This window comes from Acipenser ruthenus, chromosome 5 (genome assembly GCF_902713425.1).
Source record: "Acipenser ruthenus chromosome 5, fAciRut3.2 maternal haplotype, whole genome shotgun sequence".
Classification (NCBI taxonomy): domain Eukaryota; kingdom Metazoa; phylum Chordata; class Actinopteri; order Acipenseriformes; family Acipenseridae; genus Acipenser; species Acipenser ruthenus.
This window is the reverse complement of record NC_081193.1, coordinates 83,570,799-83,597,284: the sequence shown is the minus strand read 5'-3', so window position 1 is coordinate 83,597,284 and position 26,486 is coordinate 83,570,799. Positions and strand designations below refer to the sequence as shown.

The following is a 26,486-nucleotide window of genomic DNA, read 5'->3' as shown; positions in this document are numbered from 1 at the left end:
TTGAGGACAAAGTTTGTTGAGCCAGCTGTGAGAAAGCAATTTGATATTACTGCCTTGTAAGCTAAGGAAAGTGGGAAAAGTGTCTCTTTAAATGTCACATCGTCTATTAAAAGCTGTAAATGTACTGCAGTCCCTTACCAGGGTTACAGATACAGCCGGCTGCAATATTTACAGTTGCTAGCTGCAGCTGTGTTGCTCTAATAAAACAGCCTCATCAAAAGCTGAAGCCAAACATATTCATTGCGCTGAAGGGGGATTGGTTTAGGTCGCGACACCAAATTAATGGCCTGATAATTTTAAGTGATACCCCTGATGGTCGTATAATTAATGTTCTGTCAGTTTCAGAGCATGCACCAATAATGGAAGTTTCAGACCTTGTTAAGAAAACCGGACCTAAGCATCATTTAAATGATTTTATGTAGATGTTTAATAGAAGGGTGAAAAGAGTGAGGAGGGAAATAAGCCTTAAGTCTGAAATGCAGCATTAACAAGCTTCTCACATTGAAGGAGAAAGAAAACCTACCTTGAAATTAGCCTAGGGAGTATTCTCCATTTATCGTTCTGTAAAGCTTGGGAATTCATAGAACTGAATTAATTTTTACTGAAACACTGTTCATATTTTACAATTCCTGAAGGGCCCATGATAGAAAATCTTAGAGTTTAAAAAAAAAAGAGAAACATTGATTTTACCATGTTCTGAGGGATTTTTTAAAATTAAACAGTCTGATTTGAATTCTACATACAGCACAATTAGATGGATTCATGTATTAATAAGAATGCATTCATTTTTGTTTAGTGAAGTGCAGGGTTGTCTCCAAATTTTGAAATTCAGGTTTTGCAACCTTGTGTAAGCGTGTAGCTTTTTAAGTGTTCTTTCATTCCTTTTTCTTTTTATTTATTAAGGGAATGTGTTTGTGTGTTTGAACTGATAAAGTTTGGTTAATGTCATGTTATTGTGGTTATCATAAACAATGACTGTATGTCTGGTATCACAATAAGTAACTGATCTTAGTGTAATTATCCCATGCCCTCTTAGAATAGTTTACAGACAGCATGCACATGGACCATTTGCGCATCTAAGAAACCATCTTTCAGTCAGCTTTCCTGTTTTAACCATATGCTATTTCAAATGACCTTTTCAGTTAATTTCAGTACTTTAGTTTTGTGTCGATCAATGATGTCATTCCTTCTTAAACAACCCCTTGGTATTATCTGCAAGTGCATGCTACTGTATGTTGGTACGAAAGCATGTTTTGGGTGCAGGCAACACCATTTGAGCCTTGATAGTTTAATATAGTATCAACAGGCTTGGAAAACCTTACATCCTAATATATAAATAGCAGACTGGTGCTCAGTGTAACTTTTAAGTTCATGGCTAAGATCTCCAGACTGACACTTTATATATAGCCTGAAGAAGACAGGGCTTGAAGCATTACCACACTGCCCTAATTTGTACTACTGTAGGTTTGCCTGTCTTTTGCGTTGATAGAGAACAGCTATTCATGTTTATGATCATATATTGCTAATAGTAGATTGTTTCCTGAGAGACCTACTGGCAATTTTGAGTCACAAAGTCAACCGCCTGACTGTATTTCTCTGGTGTAATATTGCACATGCAGTAAGTTTTGTTTAAAGTGCCGAAAATGGTTTTGTTACTGTAATTTTCCTTTCCTGTAAATGCGTGTTGGTAGATTTAATTAATGTTGTTATTCAGTGTGTTTATCTAACAACATCCATCAAATGGGACATCAAAACATATTTAAGGTTGAAATCCATCCTCATTTTGAGTAGCAAATGTTACATATTTCTATACAGATTATTTTTTTAAATCTAGGGATAGTGTTTAGTGTTTAGTCATACACCATAAACTTACTTTCTTCTTCTTCTTTTTCTTCTTCTTCTTCTTCTTCTTCTTCTTCTTCTTCTTCTTCTTCTTCTTCTTCTTCTTCTTCTTCTTCTGCCTTTTCTTTTAATTGGCTGTTGGCTTTTATCTGCTAAGTATATATATGGACAATCATGAAATCTTTTCCCAAAATAGGTTTGGATGTGATGGTGTGACTAAAACGTCTCTGATGATCTAACGAGGGGTGTGATGTAAACGAAATACAGGCTGTATGTCCAGCTTTCCCTCCCTTGAAAAGCTGTGAGCCAGCTGTTTAAAAATCAGCTCATGCTTATCAAATAAATCTGTTGCATGCTCCATTAGTATGTGGATAATGCCAGGGGTGATTTATGTGATGGAGGAGAAGAAAGAAAATGCTCCGGGAACCACACGTCCAGTGATTTTACTCGAGTTTACCATGCTGCAGTATGTTGACCCTGTTAATGAGATCACCTGTAAAAGATCCAGCTTAGACGCAACAACAGGAACACTTAAGAGTCAGCTGCTCTTCCCAGTGAAAATGCTTGACAAGGAAATCGGACGCAAATCTGGAAACCCTTCAGGCTACTAATAAATTGGCATTTAATTTATATGACATTTAACTATTATCAATGACACGTTCCCCGCAGTTTGTTTCAGTTGCCTGGCAATTTAGCAAAAAAGACAGGCTTGTTTTTGTTTATAAGTTAATACGTTGTGTATTTTGAATGAGGAAGAAAACTCTGTCATTATGGATTTCAACCAATTAACACTGATGTTTTGACTGTCATCAAAAAGACAGTGACACTTTTTAATACTTATTTTAGACCAAATATAGTTAAACTGAGAGGATGTACTGTATCTCGGCTTTCTTCATTCTGATGATCCATATAGCAGCTGTAAATCAATTTTCAATAACTAGTGTGTGCTACTAAGATATCTGTACAGTAGTCTTCAGCTAAGAGAACACCCCTCGGGAAGCTAGCAAAGTGTCTTCTTAGCCGAAGTGTTCTGTAAGACGGAGTTGACCACTACGTTTGACTACTGTATTTGAAATAACATAAAAGTGTCTGCCAAAAAAGACACTTTGAAGGATTAAATAAACACACTTTGAAGGATGACATACAGTAACGCTGTGCAGCCAAAGCTTGATATATTTTGAAAACCTCTGAAGGTGTTGGATTAAAGGTAAAGGTGTGAATTATGTGCTTTGCCAATAACATTGAATGCTTCAAAATGTCAGCTGAAGGATCTTAGGAGAACAGCTCATGGGTGTTTCAGTCCAGCTGTAGCGTGACTAGCTGATACAAGCCATGCCGTTGTGCTCTGCCGTGTAACATGTGGAACAGAAAATGATTGAATTCTGAATGTCCATAAAGCTGACAAATCACTAAAAGTGCTGTCCATTAATCACCACTCTGACAGTTTAATCATCCTAAGCACTGGTTTTGAATTGGACTTGGAAAAAGCCATAGTAAGAAAAAAAAAGAAAAAAACTAAAGTTAGAAGTAATAAAGGTTATGAAATAATATTGCGTAAGTGCTTAAGACCAATCCAAGAATATGTAGTACTTTGTATTTAATCATATCCTGATGTAACTATCACTATTTTCTGCTGTATTATTGAATTGTGGTTTGTCATACTTGTACTTTGCTTGAACAAAAGTTATTGTATTTCTTGCTCTTATTGTATTACTTGTATTGTAACACTTGAAATGTATTTGCTTACGATTGTAAGTCGCCCTGGATAAGGGCGTCTGCTAAGAAATAAATAATAATAATAATAATAATACCAGTTGCCCACATTGAAATATCTGTTTAGCAGGAGGGAACCCTTCTAAATGTTTCCCATAGTAAAAGCACAGTGTAATAAAGCAAAGTGAAAGCATAGACGAGCATTGTAAAGCACATTAAAAAAAGGAAACCATTGGTTAACAAATTACAAGCACAACAGAATATCAATTCAAGGCCCCAGAGATTAAGCAACATGTATACATTAGAAGTTTTCTTTTTGGTACCAGTAGGACCCAGGCTGCTATTTGCTATCTGTAGTAGCTATGGTACTGATAACCGTATGTCAGTGTTGGCTCCTATTATCACAGCTGGCAGTTAAATTGTTGTAAACACTACCTGCATAACTAATGATTTTGTGAAATATTTTAAAGGTTGTATTCTAAATTGTTGTTCAGTGTGGCGGGGTGGCCTCAGTGGAAGTGTATTTCAATTGAGGATTGCCATTGATCTGTACCTGAAAACTGTCATAGGGTTAAACAATATCTAAAAGCACATACAAAAAATATCTGCACCGGAAAATCTGTGCTTCAACTTTGTGCATTCATTAACACAAAGACTGTGTCTTAACCACTACTGTGATCTTGATAAGGCTACAGATGGATATTTGGGTAACAATTGAATTTAGGTATCCGTTATAAGTGATTATAAACAATCTATAGACACGTCTGTTTTTTTTATATGGGCTGCTTTGCTTTTGCAATTGTTTTTGTTTTGCTATTGTTAATCACTTAGTGGCATATTCTCAAAGGAGTTACATGCCTTGTAACAGTATTTACATGCGTCAAGAAGAGTTTACGCGGGGTCGGAGCTGCTATTCGCATTCTGGGAAGAGAGTGAGAAAAGCGCGCACACATCTGGAGCACAGATACGCGCTTCAGGGCGCGCAGGATTAAAAGTAGGCGTGGATTAGCTAAAAATAAGCGTACCCACAGATACTCGGAAGATATTCGCATTCTGAAATGGCAAAAAACGAGGAGACGCCACTAGTAAACTACTCGGCCTGAGAGCAGGAGTAAGGGGCACGTAGGAGCTTCAGCCTAACGGCCATGAGCAGTAAACACAGACAAAAACTCAAACGCTATGTGAAACAGTTGTTAGTAATAATAATAATAATAATAATAATAATAATAATAATAATAATAATAATAATAATAATAATAATAATAATAAAAAATGAATAGAATCTGTGTTGTCTGTTGATTTATTTTATAGCAATGTATATGTTTACTTCTGTTTTAAATTGATTTTGGCATTTGTTTTTCGGAACAAGCAAAAAAAAAAAATCCTGTTCATTCGTTCCTCCAGTGAAGCTGCTGCAGTTGCCTACTGAATATGATCAAGCCCTATACACAGGGATCCTTTTGTTCTTCTCCAGGTAAAGTCAGCCATCATCATATTACAAGCCAACATGCTATATTTGTCACCGAGCCAAGGTCTAATTACAAAACTAAGGTAGGGGTGTTATTATTATGATCAACTAAAGTGTGCGGTGTATCAAGTGTATCCATTTTTTACAAGCTCTAATATGCCTGCTTAACTATGAAACATTGTTTTTTTTAACTGGAGGGTTGCATTATATCTTCACATAATGGTGCAAAAGTACTATGAAACAAAACTACACGATTTCTTAGCCGGAAGAAGCCACTTGTTTTGTATTCAAACGTTGCCAATTGTGTGAAATCAACAGAATATTTTGGGAGTGTTATGTTCACCCTTCTGTGAGTGATGGCGTTCACTTTGCGTACCTGCAATTACATTGTTGATGTGCTCTTCTGTGTAACTATAAAATTAAATATATCACATTGAATTTAAGATGTTACAAAATAGTGCTGGGTTTGTTTTTTGTGGGGGTTTTCTAGCATTGCTGATACAATACTGTAAGATCCTCCACAATTTATTTTGATTTATGTATTTAACCTACTTCACTTATTCAGCATACTTTCAGCGAAGTATTATTTTTTTGTCCAGACTTATGTTTGTTGTTAAAAGGAAATTTTCTTTCGATCTTTAAAACAAATGTTATTGCTCAAATTGTAGTTGACATGTTAAATACTGTTAGCTGTGTGAGAAATGCTAGTCAAACGCAAACGGGCATATTCACTTGGCCATTCAGAGGCGTGTCTCTGTTCAAGCCATATTTGCATTCCAGAGTGTGCGGAGCAGCAATCCCCACCCACAGCCAGCTACGCGGCAGAGTTATTCAAACACTTTAGCTTGTGATACGGTGTTGTAATTAACAGCCTGTAGGTAAAGTGTATCTGCAAGGACAGCTTTCAGTTCTAGTACATCAGATGCATGTTCACCATTTAGGTCTTGCAAAACAAATACAATGTGTAACCCATACTGATCTTGGGCATCAGTCGACTCGTCAGTGAACACTGACAAGCAACCAGAATGTTTTACCAATTCAATAATCTCCTGCTTGTGATACTCGGCAACTTTAGGTAAGTATTCATGTCTCAGCTGGACTGATAAAGGAATCACTTCATGTGTCAAGGTGCTCGTGTCACGTGTGTGGGTAGCCGCTGCTTAGGCAATACAGAGAGACATGGGAGTTGGAGTTGAAACGCCGGCACAGGCACGCGGGATTTATTAATACAAAATAAAGTAAATAAACAAAGAGGTCATGTGACATTACCAGCGTTGGTAACGCACAGAGGACACATACAGCAAGCTGTACAAAAGGCAAAATAAAACACAGTACAAAAACTACAAATAAAAGGTGCCACACAGGGCGAGCGCCAGCCTTATAAACGAGGTGTCCCGCTCCAGGAACCTGCTCCACTACGTAACCCTCGCTATAATTAAATGTTTCACACCTCCAATGTTTGCCCCTGTGAATTGCTCGAGAGGATTTTTTTTTTTTTTTAAGTAATAGCATTGTACAGTGCACTGTAGCTGTGGACTTAGATATTTAATGTCTTTTATAAAATATTAACCACGTTGATGGTTTTAATTATGATTCCCACCCCACTCTTCCTCAGGGAATGAACGCTGTTGATTTAAGAAATGGAAGTTATTACTCTTCCTGTAAATCAAAGAAAGAAATAGATTATCTGAATAAAAGCAAATTAAAAAATGTGGACCTTGTACCTCATACCTATAAAATGGACAGTGTAGATTTAAATTAAAGTATCCTGTGTCCTTCAGGCCTTCAAAGGTAAGTGCTAGTGAATATTGCATGAGAGTTATATTTCACTTTTTATTATGTAGGGATATTGGAGCACCCTCGCTATACATTACTTGGGATCACTATCCCTTAAACTAACCTACTTATGAGCCGGTATTCAAATGACGACTCCTGCTGCTTCATACAGCCTTGGCTGGGCATTGCCTTCAAAAGCACCGCTTGCAGTCTCAGGGTTGCATAGCTGTAGTTCCTGCAGAGCAGACACTCTCCTGAGTATACACACCTCCCCTCTGTAGCATGGCGGTGCAGTCACCCAGAGCGATCTCCATCGGATGTTTTTAAATTGACGATTGCCCTGCCACACTCAACCATTTGCTACACTCAGTGAAGAATTTACGTAGCTTGTGGTTGTCCAGTTTTTCAAGAGAGATATTTGCGCAAACAAACGCCTCTGTCAGGTCAAAATGTAATGTGTTTCGTGCTTTGCGGTTTTCAGTGGACTTTTGGAACATGGAAGTCACTGTTTTTTGTTTTTTCGCAAGGAAGCAGTCGCAGTACTGCTCTTGATTTCCGCCTTTCTCTTTCGATGAATACTTCAATCTAAATGCCTGTCAACAACTGATTCTCGGTAGTGATATAACTTTGCAGGACGTACAGAAGAGCTTACCTCCATCGCTATGAAAATCTCCTGCTGGATACTGCTTTACGTGATCTGCTGCAGACACATTTTTAGCCTTTTTAGAGACATCCATTTTCTTTACAGTGTGTAGTGTTTTAATTTCCCGCCTATGTGCATGGCGAATAGTACACGCAGGCAAACAGCAGAGCTGTATAGTTTCGTTAAGTTGATTTTTTTGTATGAAATACAAATAATAATTATTAAATAATTTATTTGTATTTCTTAAGAATATTGTAAACATATTGCGGTATTGGGCTAATTTCACAATTTCCGCACAGCCCGTGAAATCGCGATTTACACAGGGCCTTAGTCATGAGGTGATTTTCTACAGTATGTGCAGTGCACTGCGGTTATGGTGACCTATGCATTCCTGGTACTGACACTTAAAAGGTGTTATTTATATTAAATTAGAAATTAGACCCTGATGTTGATGTGGAATAGATATCTACAATCATCTAAAAGGGTTATACATGTTACAAAGTAGCTATACTTTGTATGCTTAGTGTTTTATTTGTGTAACTCACAGTCTGCGGCTTGATGTTTAGCTTTCACACTCACACACATTACTCACTAAATTATGCTGGCAAGGAGTAAAAAGCATGTGAGCTCCAGCAGTGCTAAACAACATCGTAATCGATAAGCAACATGCATTCTCCCTTTCTAAACGTAGTACATGAGACCAAGAAAATAGTGCACAAAATGAAGAAATCCTTCTGAATCTACTGTATGTAGGCAGCGTATGAATGCCCCAGGACCCAAGAAAAATAATGTAGCATTCATAAATAAACAATGTACCACCCACCTCTTTCACTGTGTGATACCAGATATAATTTTAAACTGAGAGTCTGCTCTAATAGTTTTAACAAAATGTACAGGTACAGTGCATAGCACAGATAAGCAATCGTGTACACTGAACTATTGGCTCAGCTAATTTTAAGAACAGAAGAATAGAGCCACAATTATTCAAGGTAATTCCTAACCTCGTAACAGCTCCTGTCTATTGCGTTTCAGAACAAGAACTGCCATTCCACTAGGGTGTAGGGAACCTGTTCATATATTATGAATACAGGCTACTGGGCAACATTTTTTGGTAAAAAAGAATAGCAAACCAGCACAATTGTCCCTGCAAAAATACTGTAATAGACTTTTGTAAGGGTAGGTCCATACAATATTAATGTACATATTTACGATCTCATACACACATACATTTATATGCAGATACAGTGTAAAAGCAATACCATTTACTACATGCAGTGTGTGGTCTGAAGTATTTAGTCTATCCTGTTGAACTGAGTCCCAATCAGAATGACTACACTGTTAATTCTGCTTGGCTGTAATTAAATGTTTCACACCTCCAATGTTTGCCCCTGTGAATTGCTCGAGAGGATTCATTTTTTTTTTTAAGTAATAGCATTGTACAGTGCACTGTAGCTGAGGACTTAGATATTTAATGTCTTTTATAAAATATTAACCACGTTGATGGTTTTAATTATGATTCCCACCCCACTCTTCCTCAGGGAATGAATGCTGTTGATTTAAGAAATGGAAGTTATTACTTTTCCCATAAATCAAAGAAAGAAATTAGATTATCTGAATAAAAGCAAATTAAAAAATGTGGACCTTGTACCCCATACCTATAAAATGGACAGTGTAGATTTAAATTAAAGTATCCTATGTCCTTCAGGCCTTCAAAGGTAAGTGCTAGTGAATATTGCATGAGAGTTATATTTCACTTTTTATTATGTAGGGATATTGGAGCACTCTGTTTTATATAACACTTTTGGCGATTTATATTTTAAACATGCTTTTCTGTATATCAAAATGTAATTTGCAGGTAGCGAGCCCTAATCAGAAAGCTTTACTGTAGCTCATGATTCATTTAAAGGATTACATAAAGCCTGTAATGTATTATTATTATTTTATTTCAATTTTGTATACGGATGTAACTGTTCTAGACTATAAGAAGCCAAGAAGTGTACATTATTTTACTGGAATTACCTGTTGACAGATTTCTTGTAAACTCTGTTTTTTCTGTTAAGTGCAGTTTGTGATAGTTGGAGATTAAACAGTGGTTCGTGTTATACATTATTTAATCCCTGAATGACATATTCACAATACTGTATAACACAATAACAAATAGATTTGGAGAAAAAAAAAAAAAAACACTGTAAAATGCTGCAGTATTGAACATTTGACTGTGTGGTTTATGAGCCCAGGGTAACCATTTCTAAGATCATGCTACCCAGATTTACTCCACAGCTAAATGAACATTGACTTGTCATGTAGACTGTGAAATTCTATAATGCATTCAAAGTAGTGCAGCATCAGCTTGATACAGAGTATTCTACTATTACTTAAGTTCTGAACCAGAACATTTTCGTTTTACCATTTAATAATGTGAGCAATCATTCATATTTATTTTGGTTCTTATATTCCTGGAATACTGTGATTAAGGTGCTTTGACCTGGGTTCAAACCTTAAGTTCAGAAATTGGTAATTAGTTCTAGTTGCCAGCCATAGACACGTGTAACCATAGGCTAGATCAGCCAAAATGTCTTTATGTCAGTAAGTGTCAAAGCCATCTAGTGATCTCCTGCTCTGTATTACTAGCAATACAAAAGGAAACTTGGTCCACAGTTGGTGTTCAATAGAAGGTGCTGGCTGTTAGTAACATAAAGAAACAGGCTGACCTATGTAATGTTTTCTAGGGTGGGCAACTAGAACAGATGAGCAGCTTCTGAACTCAGGCCAAAGAACCACTTAGAATGATTGACAGCATCATTTAGACACTTTAATACTCTTAAGCGCATCCTTTTGTTTTCAAGAATCACTTAAGGGTGTAATAAGGAAAAACAAATGAAGTTTATTTACAGTATGTCTAAACGGTTAAAGGTCTCTCAAATATCGAAGAGTGCTGTTGATTAAGAAACTGTTTTTGGTAAAACAACCATACATGTATGCACACTTAGGCATACGGTATGTGTGCTCCGGATGGTGCTGCTGTGTATTCTAACACAGGTATCTCACGACAACCCCTGACCACTCATGAACTGAAGCAGAAACTAAAAAGCTGATTACAGTAGGCCAAAATACCTTGGGTTTTGGGAAAGAGTCCCCTGGATCTTGCAGGAATGGGCCACATACTGTATTTTCATTTTATTTTTTACAATACAGCGTGAACATTATTGCCTATCACTTGATCGTCTATCACATGTGATTGTCTTGTTTCTGAATATGCAGCCCCTGTGCCTTAGGAGAGGCAGCTGTGGGACAGTCAGAGAGGCAGGATGTCCTAAACTATTACTGTACAGTTTTTGTGTGGTGCAGGTCACTGCATGGGGCATCCTTTTTCTTTCCATCATTCTGCCTCACTTGTTTGGGATGCTTCCAGCTGTAGGCATCACCAGGATGCATGAAAGAACTGGGGATTAAGGGGAATGTATGCATTCTGCAATGCATTTGGCTGATCAAAAGAAACTGGGTTGTCTGCTTTTGCTTGTGTAGTTAGTGCACAAGCAAAGTTGTCTTTGGCAACTTCTTGGCTTAAATCGGAGAGCAGTTTTGAATTATTGATGTCTTTTTGGATCTTTTGTATCTCTGGTAAAGCAAAATAGAAAAAGCAAGGACAGATTTACATTTCGCTGACTTAATATAAGGGTTTTCTGAAATGGAAATGTTATAGTTTGAGAATATTTTTCCATGCCTCTGAAAATTCCATTTCACCCTGCATTGCTTCTACATATTTCTGTAAAATGTTGTTGAATTTACTGTGTTTGAAATACAGATGGTACATTAAACAATATTGATTCAGAGGGGCACTGAGGCATAACCAGATTCATCTTGATTGTCATTAGTGCAGGTAACACATTGACATCTTTGTTCTGTACACATCTCCACAGGCAATCACCCGTGGTTTGACCTCCTTGGTTTTAAACAGTGTGGTAGTGTGAAGTCACAGCATGCAACTACCTTAACTGGATATCTGAAGTTGTGTATCTAATAAGAACAGTGTATATTTAAACAGAAGCAGTATGTAAACAAAATATGATGAGATTACAGATAACTGCATTCCTCGTTAGAGCAATCTTCACAGAGATGGTGTAATATTTTATAAAAGTGATCATATTGGTCCTTTCTGATATATAGTTCTCCACAGCTGACATACTTAATTGTATCAGTGTGGTCCAGTGGTTAAAGTCCAGGGCTTGTAACCAGAAGGTCAGTGGTTCAAATCCCACCCTGCCACTGACTGACGCACTGTGTGACTCTGAGCAAGTCACTTAACCTCCTTGTGCTCCATCCTATTGTAAGTGACTCTGCATATAATGCACAGTTCACAGCCTACCTCTGTAAAGCACTTTGTGATGGTGGTCCGCTATATAAAGATATTATTATTATCAGAAATCCAATGGCAGTTTGCTTTGGTTTTAGGCAACTGTTTAGACAACATAAATATATAAAGTACATACAACACATTGCTTTGAGAAGTTAAGTTTTTAATTTCTGTTTGTATGACTGCGTTAGTTTTTCAGTCCTGTAAAGTTTTTTTTTGAGATTTAAGAATTAAATTTTAAAAAATGTGATACTGCTGAGTCTTTAGACTGACTTTAGATGTACAGTAGCCGTATATTGGTTGTAATTTTAGCTACTGTGTTTAATCAAATACTATATAGTAGTACAGGTGAAAAGACTTGCTCATGATGTATTTTATTCTGTTCTCTTTCAGAAATAAGCAGAGTACGGAAAGACATGTACAACGACACATTAAATGGCAGCACAGAGAAGAGAAGCTCAGAATTACCTGACGCCGTGGGGGCAATTGTACAGTTACAAGAAAAACTTTATGTGCCTGTAAAAGAATATCCAGACGTAAGTATGCAGGCCTGTTCAGTGGTTGCAGGCATGGAGAAAAATACTGCTAAATACATGTTGGTATTAGATATCAATTATACCAAATAATAATAAACCAAAAAAAAACATTGTATATTTCAAAAGGTTTGTTTTTGCTATGTTAGGCTCACATATTCATGTTCTTTCTTCTCAGCAGTATAATCACAGTATCTTAAGGCTGCCAGTGGGATACTGTATTAATACAGTTTGTGAAAAACAAAGATCCCACACTCATTACTCCAAAACTTTACTATGTGCTGAATGCACATACAGTAGTGTCCTACTGAGAGCCTTTAGGGATGTTTGAAGTAACACTTTACAAAATGTGCTCGCTCCAGGCAAGGGGGCTTCTGTAAGAGGAAACCTTTACTGGCTATTAGAAGCTGGAATATTCGGTTGGAATATTCGGTACTGTAGGGATGTATGTGTTAAAAGAGAGATATTTATCACATGGTTTAATATGGGGACTTGCTAATTGAAAGGCTTTGTTAATCTGTTTTTTAATGGGACCAGTCAATTAATTGTACATAATAAAAGGAGACGTTCTAAATCATACACAGTTTTGGGGTGAGATAATAGAGCTGCGTTGATTTCAGGTTTTACATTATGCACCGTGGTTTGCTTCTTTGATCATACTGAACAAAAGCTGGCTTGACATTTTGAAAACTGGATTGTTTGGAGTGTAATCTGAGAATGCACTGTGAGGGAGTTTTCTGCTCGGATATACAGCATATCATACCATCCTTAATATGCTGTTATACGTTGAACAAAAGGCTTCAACAGAAAAATATAGATTGCCGATTTCATGCAAATTCTTGTCTTGATAGTTTTGTAATGTGCACATTGATCATTGTTAAGATGTGTTCAGTAAGGGCTGCCTGTTTCTTTAATCTCTGTAATAATCAACCCCATCGCATCCTTACTTAAGCCCCTTTTACACAAGGGAGCAGAGCAAGCTCAGGTCAGATTGATCCCAATTAACTTGTGCCATTACTATCATTCCTTCTAAAACAGCAGTAATCTTGACTTTACAAGGACATAGACATTGATTAGGATTATAGACTTATGCTTTGGGAGAGCCTCCATAGAATCTCTACAGCTGGATCCTGAGATAAGCTTTACAACATTTATATATATTGATAGATATAGATATAGAAATATATTTTAAAGGTCAGTAGGCATTCACCTTGACTGCAGAATTGGGTAACATTAGCAAGAGAGTTACAGTATCAATACAAAATCCATATTGGTGAGTCATGTTAGAGTGCATTGCAATTTGGTTTGTAAGTCGCTATTGTTTGCATTGATTAGTCATGGATGAAATGTCAAAAAGCACAGTATCATCCTGTAAAGTTATCCAGTGTTGTACTGCACTGTTGTACATCTGCAAGGACCATTTCTTCTTTACTGTCAGAGAACAGCGCTGGACATCTGTTTCCACTCAGCTGGTGATCTCTGTTTGCCAGCCCATTCAATACTTTTAAGGAAAACTGAATTTAAAAACCACACAGTACAGTATATAATAAAGCCAGACTGTTTACAGTTGTTTAAATGTTGTTTATTGAGGTTAATTTAAACAGTTTACTTTTTTTTCTTCACATTGTGCTGTACAGTACTGGAAATGCCATTCTTTTCTTGCGTAGCAAGATCATCACTACATGTTTGTTAGCAAACAGACTTCTTAAATAGCTATCAAGGCAAATGTTATCTAAATTGAAGTAAGTTCATTAGATTTCTTGAAAGCCTAACACAAATATGTTGGTTACTTAAGGTAGCTTTCCCCCAGACATTTCACAAATCCATGTGTTTTGCAATGTGGTTTGCCATAAAGACATAGCAAATTGTCTAAGCTTATGGGTAACCCTTGCTGTACATAAGGGGAAATCCTTATGTTGCATTGCCATTAAGGAATCAAATAGAGATTTTCATTTAAAATTTTCATTTAAGACCTGAGACATTTCCTCACTGACCTGACAGCCTTGTTCACTGATGATCTATGTGTTTGTGCTTTCTTAACTTAATTCCATCAGATTGTCACTATAGCTATTCCATTCGATTTCCCCATTAATTGAAATGTACTCAGAAACCTACCAAATGGAAAATGGTATTAAACTATTAAGCTGACAAGAGTTCAGATCCTTAAATATGTGTTGCTGGTACAGTTCCCAAAGTGAAATGCCATGCTTTCTTTCAATGTGAAATATTGCGTCGCATGTAAAGTTACTTTTTAAATAAGGTCTAATTTTTCTAACCAATAGCAAACTGACGTATCATGTAGCATATTATTAATATTACTGTTAATGTTTAATGCCATAAAGACAGTGAATCCTAATCCATGGAGCTTAGCAATTGCTAGCAAATGCATTGAATTCTTATATTTTTATAATTCCAGCCCAGTCTATGTAAACTTGGTCTTTTCTACTTTGAATTTGACTATCTTTCTCTATCATGACAGACTTGGAATTGGAGGCTTTCTGTAGTTCTAGGGAAAAGACTACAGCCCCCAGTAGCTAATTCCTACGCATTTTACCCAACTCTGACCCATGCTTGAGGTCGCACCTCCATTGGTGGCAGCTCCCCCACACTTGAAGGCACTTGAAACTATTCCTACCGTCACGATTCACTATGCAAGTCTCACATATTCAGTTTTGAATGAAGAACATGTTATAGCAAACTTGACAGTTTTTGTGCCTTGCTTTCATGTAGTCTGTTGCTGTTTTAATTCCAAGTTCGTTTCACCTCTATCTTTGGGGTCAAAGCATGTCACTAAAAAAGCATGTCACTAAAAAAGCATGTCACTAAGTGGCATTGCAGTGCATGTCAGTCATTAGGGGAAGCAGCTGATTAGCACTCCAGGTCCATGTAACCAGAGATTTCTTTTGTCTTACGTTTGTAAAGTGTTTCTTTAATAACTGCACACATCAAACCTACGGATCTGCAAGACAGGTAAAATGTATGTTTTTTTTTATTTTTTATTTTCTAGAGCCACTTAAAACATAGTCCTAGGTATTACTTCAATCAGTAAAACACTGGAGTTTTTTTTAATGATCTAAATACCGGTAAACAAAAAAAAAAGTACTGTATACATTTTAGGCCACGGGTATTTAGATCTGACACTTTTAAGATGATTAAAATAAACCCTAGCTTCTTATACAAATATCAAGCATTTAACATGTATCTGCTCCGTTTTCCAGGGTAGAATTCATAACATCTTTGAAAAGCAAATCCCCATTCAGTATTTGTATTGTGAAGTTGCAGTTGCCGGTTGAATTTAGTGAATGTACGTATACCATATGAATTTGAATGGATTTTATGATATTAAGGGAGTACAATAAGTGAGCCCCTCAAAGGAAACAACAAGCGGTAATGATATAGTTTAATGGCAGTGGATTTAAACCCACTGCTGTTTAGATCATTATAACAGACCTCAACAACAAATACATTACCAGGATTGTGTCTTATACTTCTATCTTTAAATGGCCCTCGGTGTATACAGCTATAGCCAAAAGTTTTGAATTCCCCTTCAATTTTATGAAGACATAATAAAATGAGACATAATAAAAAATAAAAAATAAACTATATGACCATCATTTAGATCTTTTATTTGACATCATGTAATCAAAGAAAATACAAAAAAGATATTGCAAAAGTCTACCGGAAACAATAATAGTAGTATTTAGATTTTGAAATGCCATTTTTCAGTTGTGGTCAGTTTTTCGTTAAGTATATGCAAAAAACTACAAAGTGGTGTGTCATTTCAATATGTTAAGGTAACATTAGTCAACAGGTTTCATTCGACTTTATAAAGCAAAATTAGTTAATCCTATAGGGTGATGCAAAACTTTTGGCCATAGCTGTACAGTCAGTTCCTCTGAGAACACGTCGCCGTGACCATTGTACTGTGGTTTCTTTTTAGAATAAATGGCCTGAATGGAATTACATTACTGACTCCCCCACAAGCTCTTCAATGGTAGGGTTAAGGAGAATCAGCCATCTGTTTGTAACCAGTTTCCACCTGTATGAACAGGTTGCAGCCCTCGTCTCTGGTATGCATCAGGTTCAGTGCACAGCGACTCTCCCAAATGGAGCATTTCAAATACAAACCCAAAGATAAGGCCATGCTTATTCCCATGAGTACTCCACGTTTGAAAAGAGGATGAACTTGTATCGGCATTAGCAGTTCAGCATGCATGAGCAAGCATTCCAAAGCTTGAAAGCTTCCAGTCTTTGAGCTACCTCGAAGTTATGTTTATGTTATGTTTATTTTTTAAGCCACAGAAAACCAAAAAAATATATAGAAAATCAAAGTTAGACCTCAAAAGAAAATTACGCAACTTTTTTTTTCTATAATTATTATTGCAATGTATTGCCTTGAAAAAAAAAAAAGCTGAAACATTTTCGGCAATTTATGCCATGAGCATCCTGATAATGTAGTCAGCTTGGTAATTGCAAGAGGCCTGTTAGCACTGATTAATTCTAAACTGCGAGCTCTTCAAGCCCTTTTGCGGCACTTTTGGTAAATTTGAAGAACTCTGTAATTATCACATCCAAAGCACGGTGCCCTCCGAGTATTTGAGGGGAGAGGGGGGCGGCTGGGAGGTGGAATCAGAGTCCAAGAAGAGCGATAAACAGCTTGTGCATGCATTCTGGACAGCTTGTTTGAAAAGCGTTACTTAATCTAACTTGTTGATTAACTCAGGAATTACCTTTGCAATGTGAAGTTGCTTGATAAACTGTGATCAGTATAAATAATATACATTTCTCAGCCAAAACAGTATATCGTAGAAGAGACTCTCAGCAGCCCTGGAAAAAAAAATCCACTATAGCCCTCCTTTCCAGTCCATATTTACTATATATATATATATATATATATATATATATATATATATACACACATACACAGCTATGTACAGCTTGGATCACCTAGAATTTTAGGACTGAGACACAATTAAACAAACAAACTATATGAACATAATTTAGGTATTTTATTTAACATCATGTAATCAAAGAAACTACAAAATTATATCGCAAAAGTCTACCGGAAGCCATAATAGTAGAACAGTATTTCATGTTAGATTTTGAGCTGTCATATTTCTCCATTTGTATCAGTTTTTCATTAAGTATATGGATATGGAAAACTACAAAGCGGTGTATAATTTTAATATGTTAACCAGGTTTCATTAGAATCTATGAAGCAAAATGAGTTCATTATTATTATTATTAGGTTATTAAGCAGACGACTTTATCCAAGGCAACTTACAGAGACTAGGGTGTGTGAGCTATGCATCAGCTGCAGAGTCACAACAACGTCTCACCTGAAAGACAGAGCACAAGGAGGTTAAGTGACATGCTCAAAGTCACACAGTGAGTGAGCCAGGATTTGAACCAGGGACCTCCTGGTTACAAGCCCTTTTCTTTAACCACTGGACCACACAGCCTCCATTTTATAGGGTGATTCAAAACCTTTGGACAGTGCAGTATACTGTGGCTGTACCAATAATTAACTTTGTCTCTGAATACTTCTTAATGTCCACTGGGTAGACAGGGCTTCGATTTAATGTCTGTCTGGAGGATTGGTCTAGCTTACTGGCTGCCCCTGGTTTTCCTTGGAGGTCATTAGGTCCAAGTTGCTTAGCTTCACGTGTTGAAGCAGAACCACATCACACTTGAAACACAGCATGGAAGAGGTTGCAACAGCAAAGCATATCATGTTGCCTGGTCATTGTCAGAAGGGAAGCAGATACTTTGAGCAAACAACTGATGAGTTGTATTTATTTTAAAATGGTGATTGCAGCAATTTGAAAGAAGCAAATGTCTCATTGTGCAGCTATTATGAAGACACTGAAATACTGGTGTTGGATTTGTATTAATATGGTAAGTATTTCTTATTTTCTGTAATTGTATTTAAAATTGATATGTAACACATATGGTAAACAGCAATTCACCATTCATCAAATTATATTCTGCCACTACTCAGATTACAGTTATAATGTTATACCAAACAGAAATAGACCATCTTCACTCAGTGTACCCTTTTACCAACGATATTGATATTAATCATCATTTTAGGACCGGTATATAAAATTGCAACAACTATTACAGCAGAAATGAGAACATCTTACATAAATGCAAATTTATACCAAATGCAAATACTATTTAAGGTTATTTCTTTCTTTCTGGGTTATACAGTATGACAGCAGTAATAATTAGTCTTTTAAATGGCCCACATTAATACCATATTAAAAATGTACAGTAACACAGTATTTGCAAATGTAATGTCTGGATGATTAAATATTGTGCTGAATAAGGGGGTTGTGATGCAGTGCACTTTACTGTTGTCTGTAGGAATCAGAGATTGTGCAGGTTGGCGGCCCCAGGACTAGTATGCAAACATGCAGGGGAAACTTGTTTGTAGCCACCAGCTATGAGTGTGTTTCTTACTGCATGGGGACTTCCCCCGGAGCTGTCTTTCTGGGAGCAAGTTCTGTGTTGAGCAGCCTTAATAAAGTACAGCAGGTACCTAAAACGCATCCTAGTGTTATTGCACCCCCATTCAGGATATGCAAGTATTTCAAATAATATAATAGATATATAGAAGAACATTTGAGAATACTTTGTTTTTTTCAATTTGGCTACAAAACGTCCAAGCCCTTTCAGCCTTTTCCACCCTGCATTCAAAATGAACATGCCACTTGGCAGCTTCAGATTCGCCATGCCACAGTGAAGGTTCTGTGCTGGAGCACCGGGGTTAATGAATGTTGTGATTCCTTTCCTTTGGCCTTATAGCGCAGGCTGTTTTAAATGATTTCCTCTCCAAGTGTTTGACATTGTTTTAATTGAATGAATCTGCAGAACTGGCAAGATAAATCAACAGAGAATGAAACTGTAATGAAATGCAAACAATATTAACTTAGAAATTGGTTGCAGTAGACAAAACAGCTGGCTGTGATTAATTATTTTTTCATTTCCCTGTGTAGTCGGCGTAAGAGAGGAATGACCTTGGTTCAACATGGGAAATGCATGATAGTCGCGCCTGTTCTGCAAGATATTTTTGTGATGGAAGGGGATGACAGATACCTATATTTCTTTTTTTCTTGAGGCATTGAGTTCATTATTATCAAATTAATTTGGACAGATTTGTACAATTAACACCTACAGTTAGGTGTTAGAAAACCAAGTACCTTAACAAATGTTAATGATAAAAATGTTCTCTAGTTGTCAGTGTCAGTGGAATACAGTGCCTATAGGAAGTATTCACCCCCCTTGGACGTTTTCACAGTTTGTTGTGTTACAACCTGAAATCTTGATGAATTTAAATGGGATTTTTATTTCCTTCGATTTACACAACCTACTCAACACTTTCAATAAACAAATCAATTAAAAATAAAAACCTGAAAAGTCTTCATTAGATAAATATTCCCCCCCTTTGCTATGACACTCCTAAATAAGCTCAGGTTTAACCAATTGCCTTCAGAATTCACACAATAAGTTAAATGGAGTCCATCTGTGTGCAATAAAAGTGGTTCACATGATTTCAGATTAAATACATCTGTCCCTGTAAGGTCCCACTGTTGGGTAGTGCATTCAAAGCAAAGCTACTACCATGAAGGAGCTTTCAAAACAACTCCAGGATAAAGTTGTGGAAAGGTACAGATCAGGGGAGAGGTATAAAAAGATTTCAAAGGCATTGAATATCCCTTGGAGCACAGTCAAGTTGATCATTAAGAAGTGGAAGGTATACGGCACCACCCAGAATCTGCTAAGAGCAGGCCGTCCTCCCAAACTGAGCAGCCAGGTAAGAAGGGCATTGGTCAGAGAAGCCAGCAAGAGGCCAATGACAACTCTGAAAGACCTACTGCGTTCCATGGCTGAGATGGAAGAAACTGTCCATGTGTCAACAATAGCTCAGGTACTCCACAAATCTGGCCTGTATGGAAGAGTGGCAAGAAGGAAGCCATTTCTGAAAAAAGCCCATGTAAAATCCTGCTTGGAATTTGTAAAAAGGCATGTGGGAGACTTTGAAAAGATGTGGCAAAAGATTTGTTATGTCTGGCACAAACCCAACACAGCACATCACCCAGGTAACACCATCCCTACTGTGAAGCATGGTGGTGGCAGCATCATGCTATGGGGATGATTTTCATTTCACTAGGAAGCTTGTCAGGGAAGAGGGCAAAATGGATTGAGCTAAATACGGGCAAATCCTTGAGGAAAACCTGCTTCAGTCTGCAAAAGACCTAAGACTGGGACGGAGATTCACCTTTCAGCAGGACAATGACCACAAGCACACAGCCAAAGCGACACTGGAATGGCTTAAAAACAAGAAAGTGAATGTCCTAGAGTGGCCCAGTCAAAGCCCGGACTTGAATCCGATTGAGAATCTGTGGCAAGACTTGAAGATTGCTGTCCACTAACAATCCCCATCCAACTTGATAGAGCTTGAACAATTTTGCCAAGAAGAATGGGCGAATATTGCATGATCCAGATGTGCAAACCTGGTAGAGACTTACCCCAAAAGACTCACAGCTGTGGTTTTGACTCAGGGGGGTGAATACTTATCTAACCAAGACATTTCAGTTTTTTGTTTTTTTTTCATTAACTGTTGTTTCACAATAAAAATTCTCTTGCCTCTTCAAGGTGTTGAGTAGGTTGTGTAAATCAAAGGAAAAAAATCCCATTTAAATGCAGCAAGATTTCAGGTTGTAACACAACAAACTGTGAAAACGTCCAAGGGGGGTGAATACGTACTATAGGCACTGTATAATACATCATCATGCATGCATTCCAACTGAGTGTACGTATAAATTAGCATCACTGTAATGCATTGTGCAGTCATTCTAACAATATTCAAAGGAGTAGCATTTGAATAAATAACTCTTCTGATTATTTAAGAATTAAATTGTATACAGAAAATATTTAATTATATGCATTATTGGATTTTGTTTTTATGAGCTGTTTTAAAATAGTTTCTCATTTCTACAGCACAATGTAAGGAATCCTGTATTGCATTTGTATTATTTTTTAAATGTTATACAGTATATTCCTGCTGTGACTTAGAATCAAAGAGCGCATATTATATATCCTACATGATGTAAGTATCTGTACTTGTTATACAGGATTTGTCCTGATATCCTTTTCTTTCCCAAAGCAATACAATCTGAAGGCATCCAGTAAAGGAATTAGAACTGTGCGTTGTTAAAAGCCATGAAATAATTAACTCGCCTGTTTACTAGCTCTTGCTCATTTATCTTCATAATAAGATCATTCAGTGTAATTTAAAATCTATAGTGCCTACATTTTCAACAAATTAGTTTTGGTGCATTTTATTATAGATGGAGAAATATGCTTCAAGAGGATTGGATATGTTTACATTTTTAGATTAATACAGGTACCATATGCTTTGGTTTGTGTGACTTATACCCTTTGAGAGAGAGAGAGACAAAATAACACCTGCAGAACCTGATCTAGAACCGTTGATTGAAATACCTCCACCTTGTAAACACATGCTGATGTTGGCCTTTTATAACGGTCCCCCCCAATCAATTTGGGGGAAAATGCAATCTGGATCATTATAGAGGTAAAGGGCACACCCATCAATGTTAGAGACCTGAAATGTTAGTATGAAACTAGTGTTCTCTAAATGTCCAGCCCCAGGTGAGTAGTCTATATTGGATATTAATGCTTTTCTAAACAAAAGAACTGTTTTAACTGGATGAAAAAATAAGATAAAACATTCTGCTATTCGAAAACAGAAAATGAAATACTACTAATGTAGTGTGTGTCGACTGTACTGGTAACAAACATAATATTTTCACAAAGTACTCTATAGTATTTTTCCATATTGTGTAAATAATTTGTTTCCAGATGTGTATGTCACTTTTCTCACTGTAAATAATGTGTAAGCAAATGCAAGTTAATGCTATAGCTGCTGAAAAGCTGCTACCTAGTTACCTGTCATCTGCCTTGCTGTGTGTGTGTGTGCATGTGAGGACACAGGCCATGTGCCCATAATGTTTAAGATATTTCAAACATAAAAATGCAGCATTATTTCCTTTAGGCCCTGTAACTGTCATTATTGTATTATTGTGTTGACCTCCCCCAGGCCCCTCTGGACTTTAAGATAAGACATCTATAGTGTATGGGAGTCAATGCAAAGTCCTCATAAACACGATAAACAATACACGATAAATGTGCGTGTGTGTGTGTGTGTGTGTGTGTGCATGTACGTGAGTTCCTGTACCTCCCTGACTCTGCGGAGATGAATGGTGTTGTCAACATGTTGTGGAATGTTGACAGGCTGCGGCAGACAGGACACATGAGGCCTACACACAGAGATAGAAATAAATGAGATCAGGGCTAAATATACAGTGTGAGGTTTGTAATGTTCTAGCAACTGGCTTAAACCCTGCTGTTTGACGGTAAGAGAGCTGTGGCCTTAAAAAGGAAGAGAATGCATTGTGACTCTAAAAGAAGCAACTGGTGGACATATCAGTCTGCCCGATGACAGTTAAGGTCAAAACCCTTTTTTTGCTAGGACAAGTGCTCAGAGCCAGAAGACAATGCTTCTATTTCCATCGCATTTTCATAGCCCTTCGGTTTAGTTACACTAGACAGCTAGCTCCCTGTCGCAGCGCGTGAAACACTAAAAGACAGACACAAGAAAAATCACAATCCCACACTCATACCAAAACATGTCAACTGTCAGATTGGAGTCTGTTTTAATGATCTAACTAGCAGTGGATCTTGGTCAAGCATCAGTGGTATTCTGTATTTTAACCTTGGGAAGCCCAGTTCATTGTGTCATTATTGACAGTATCAATAGTCAGTGAGTCCCAGTGAAGCCTATAGAAATGATCCATTTATACGACATGTTAGGGGAATGTTGAGTAAATATTGTCTTCTTTCAGGCAATTTAAAGTCAGGTGAATGGAAATGAGAAATTTAAAGATCACTGTGAAGTAAAAAGCTTAAAGCATCAATTTCCCTAGAGAGGCGAACAGTCTGTTTCAATTGAATTAAACACTCTAAGTACACTAGACCCGAAGGAGCTGGTAAATTACTACCCATTGCTGATAACTGTTAGGTTGGCCTTTGCATACTTAAACTTACATGCAAGTGGCTTGTAATGTAACATTTCTCCAAAAAGCTCTTTCCTCTGTTATAGCACAGTAAAAGCATGATAGCATGGTAGAGCATGATTAACCATGGTAAAGCACAGTAAATGCATCATGGCCATATATAGTATGAGTGCACCCTGTTCGTGTTCAGTATACAGCACAGGGATTGCTTGACTAGAAATGGTGTTTCGATTAATATATTTGGATGTTGTTTTTATTATAGAGACCTGACAGGTTTCCTGCCTTTATGAAAGTACATGTATTGAATCTGGCACTGGGCCACATGCGTGAGACTTAATATAATTGTCTCCTATTCTGAGAAAATAAACGTATGTTTCTATATATATAAATAAATAAAAAAAAATTTTTAATGCTCCTACAGTATTGTGTATGTGTTTTGTATGAGGAAGGGGGAAGTGCTGCTTGCTGTGTGGCAGTGTTACATATTTAATTACATGCAGACACAGGCAGGTTTTAGGGATTACAGCAATTAACGGCACAACTTCTTTTCATCAGCTTTAATGAGACTGTAGAAGGCAGTTTTTTCCTCACACCTGCGAGTGTTTATTTGTTTTTCCTGTTTCGTTCTTAAGATACGCTAAACGCCCGCACTTCTTTTTTGGTCTTGTTTTAAAGTGCTTTTCCAATAGTAAGGCACAAGGGTTGAACTATTTCTATTAATAATGTTCATGCAGCCAAATGTGCCCTTTTCAACTCAGCCGGGTGACAAATGATTTATGTGACAGCTATCAAATTACTAAAACAACTCAGCGTCCTGTGTGTAAAAAAGACAATGTAATTCCAGCCAAATCTCTCTTGCATCACATGCCTCTGACAGGTTGAAATCCTGCTTTTATCCAGGTTGCCTGCCCACCCCATTCTTTTGCTAATCACACACAGAGAGTATTAGAACTGCGATTTTAATCGTACACCTCATATTAATTTGTGGGACCGTGGGATATTCCTTTGAGCTCTAATATCCTCTGACAAAAGGCAGTGCTTTTGTTACTGCATTACGCTTTTCTGGATAATGGAAATATTACACCTGGTTATTACGTTTGTGAAAGTGTTTTTTCTACTGTATGTGATTAGTGTTTGTCCAGCTGATCCAGTGAAAGACAGTAATTAAATGTTGTTACCGGAGGAGAGATGGAAAAAAAAAGCTATATGAAAGGTTTTGTGTTTTTTTTTTATTTTTTATGTATTAATCTTTATGGATGTTTATAATTGCATGCTGTAAACAAGACTGGGTTTTCCAAAATGTTTGGCACTGTCTCATAATAAGGGTAAGATTAAGGTGAAGAAGCTAAGAAAAATTAAATAATATAAATACATAAATAGAGGTTGCGTTAACGCAAAATATATCCATTGGATGGAAAAATATTGTCTTGCGTTCACTAGATGCACAGAATGGGAAAGAGATGCAGACATGCATATTCGTGTTACTCTATTACACTGCAGCAAAATGACCATAAAATACTTGCTTGTTTAATAAGAACTGTTCTGGAATATAACAGCATTGATTAATGTGCACTCCAGTCCTGTAGGTGGCAGCAACAAACCTCACATTTGGTTTAAGCAGCGATATTAAGAAGGATATTTAGGCCCTGTCCACACTACATAACTGTACTCCAAACCGTTCTGATTAATCCAGCTCAAATCGTCCACACTAAAGTACCGTTTCATGTTTAGTCGATCTTAATGCCTACACACCCTATTACTATTAAAATGGTTTGGGTACAGTTTCTAGCAGCGCAATGTGGAGGCGGCAGCAGTGTGGAGTAGTGGTTAGGGCTCTGGACTCTTGACCGGAGGGTCATGGGTTCAATCCCCAGTGGGGACACTGCTGCTGTACCCTTGAGCAAGGTACTTTACCTAGATTGCTCCAGTAAAAACCCAACTTTTTAAATGGGTAATTGTATGTAAAAATTATGTGATATCTTGTAAGTCGCCCTGGATAAGGGCGTCTGCTAAGAAATAAATTATTATTATTTTTAATGAACAGTGGAAATTAATGCAATAGTATCCCACCATGCACTGTGTTTTATTTTAAAATAATGTGTTATGCCCCATATTAAAAAGGGTCCATATTGCTAAGAAATTAAAAGTATTTTGGAAAAAGTAAATGCGAACACACACACACACAAGTAGGGCTTCAAGTTTTCAGGTTTTAGGTGACGTTCCTTTAAACATATTTAGCTGATTTTGTTTCATAATTAAACTTAAAAAGCTGTTAATTACAAAACAATCTTTGCTTTTAGTTTCATATCTTGCTTAAGCCTAATTCGGGTCCCCTTAATTTTATTTCAAATAGAGCTGACAAATTATGTGAATTGTTCATCCTCAATCCTACTTTTACAGTTGGCACCGCTTTATCGGGACGCCTTGGGAGAAGGAAAAATAGAGACGACCTTAGTCACACTTTTTTGATTCTTAATAAAAAGAAAAAGAATGAAATCACATCACATTATGATTAAATACATCATTAAAAATAAATCGCACCTGTGATGTTGACACGCCAACTGTCTTTGCAATAGCAGCCTGAGAAACCACAGACGACTCCTCCTTCTAAAGAGTTCAATGTGGTTTACACAAGTCACAGCTTAAACTCACTGCACTGTGCTACGCGACCTGTCTTGCTCTGAAAAGCGGTCCCTGTTCATTATTTGAAAATACTGTATCCCAATTAAATGAAGTGACGTCCCAATTAAATGACATAAATATCATTGGGAAGACCCATCAGCCAGAGTTGTATCCCATTTAAGCACAGCAATCCCGATTATTAGGCGGCACCGACTGTAACTCACATTTCATTTTTGCCGTCGCCTAATTTAATGTTGTGCTTTTGTTATTTTCCCCACTAGTTTAACAGAGATGTCCTGACATGTTTTTTTAAGCATTAAGCCTGGGACACACATGAGTGGCGTGTCACCGCTAGCGGGTAGCGGTGAGGGGCGACACTGCAGAATTGGTGGACACACAACAGTTTATGAAGCGGCAGTTTCCAAAGTAAATC

General features: G+C 37.1%; 1 protein-coding gene across 7 annotated transcripts in view; it reads left to right on the top strand.

Moving 5' to 3' along the window:
* Window positions 1–26,486, top strand: part of LOC117403375 (KH domain-containing RNA-binding protein QKI-like) — a 157,247-nt gene that overhangs the window by 30,332 nt on the left and 100,429 nt on the right. For all 7 annotated transcript variants that reach the window (XR_009328755.1, XM_059024653.1, XM_059024656.1 and 4 more), the window contains exon 2: window positions 12,190–12,332. Coding sequence is in view for 6 of the 7 variants with exons in the window: in XM_059024653.1 (XP_058880636.1) it covers window positions 12,190–12,332 (143 nt within the window). In the remaining variant the exon portion in view is untranslated. The remainder of the gene's footprint in view (window positions 1–12,189; window positions 12,333–26,486) is intronic.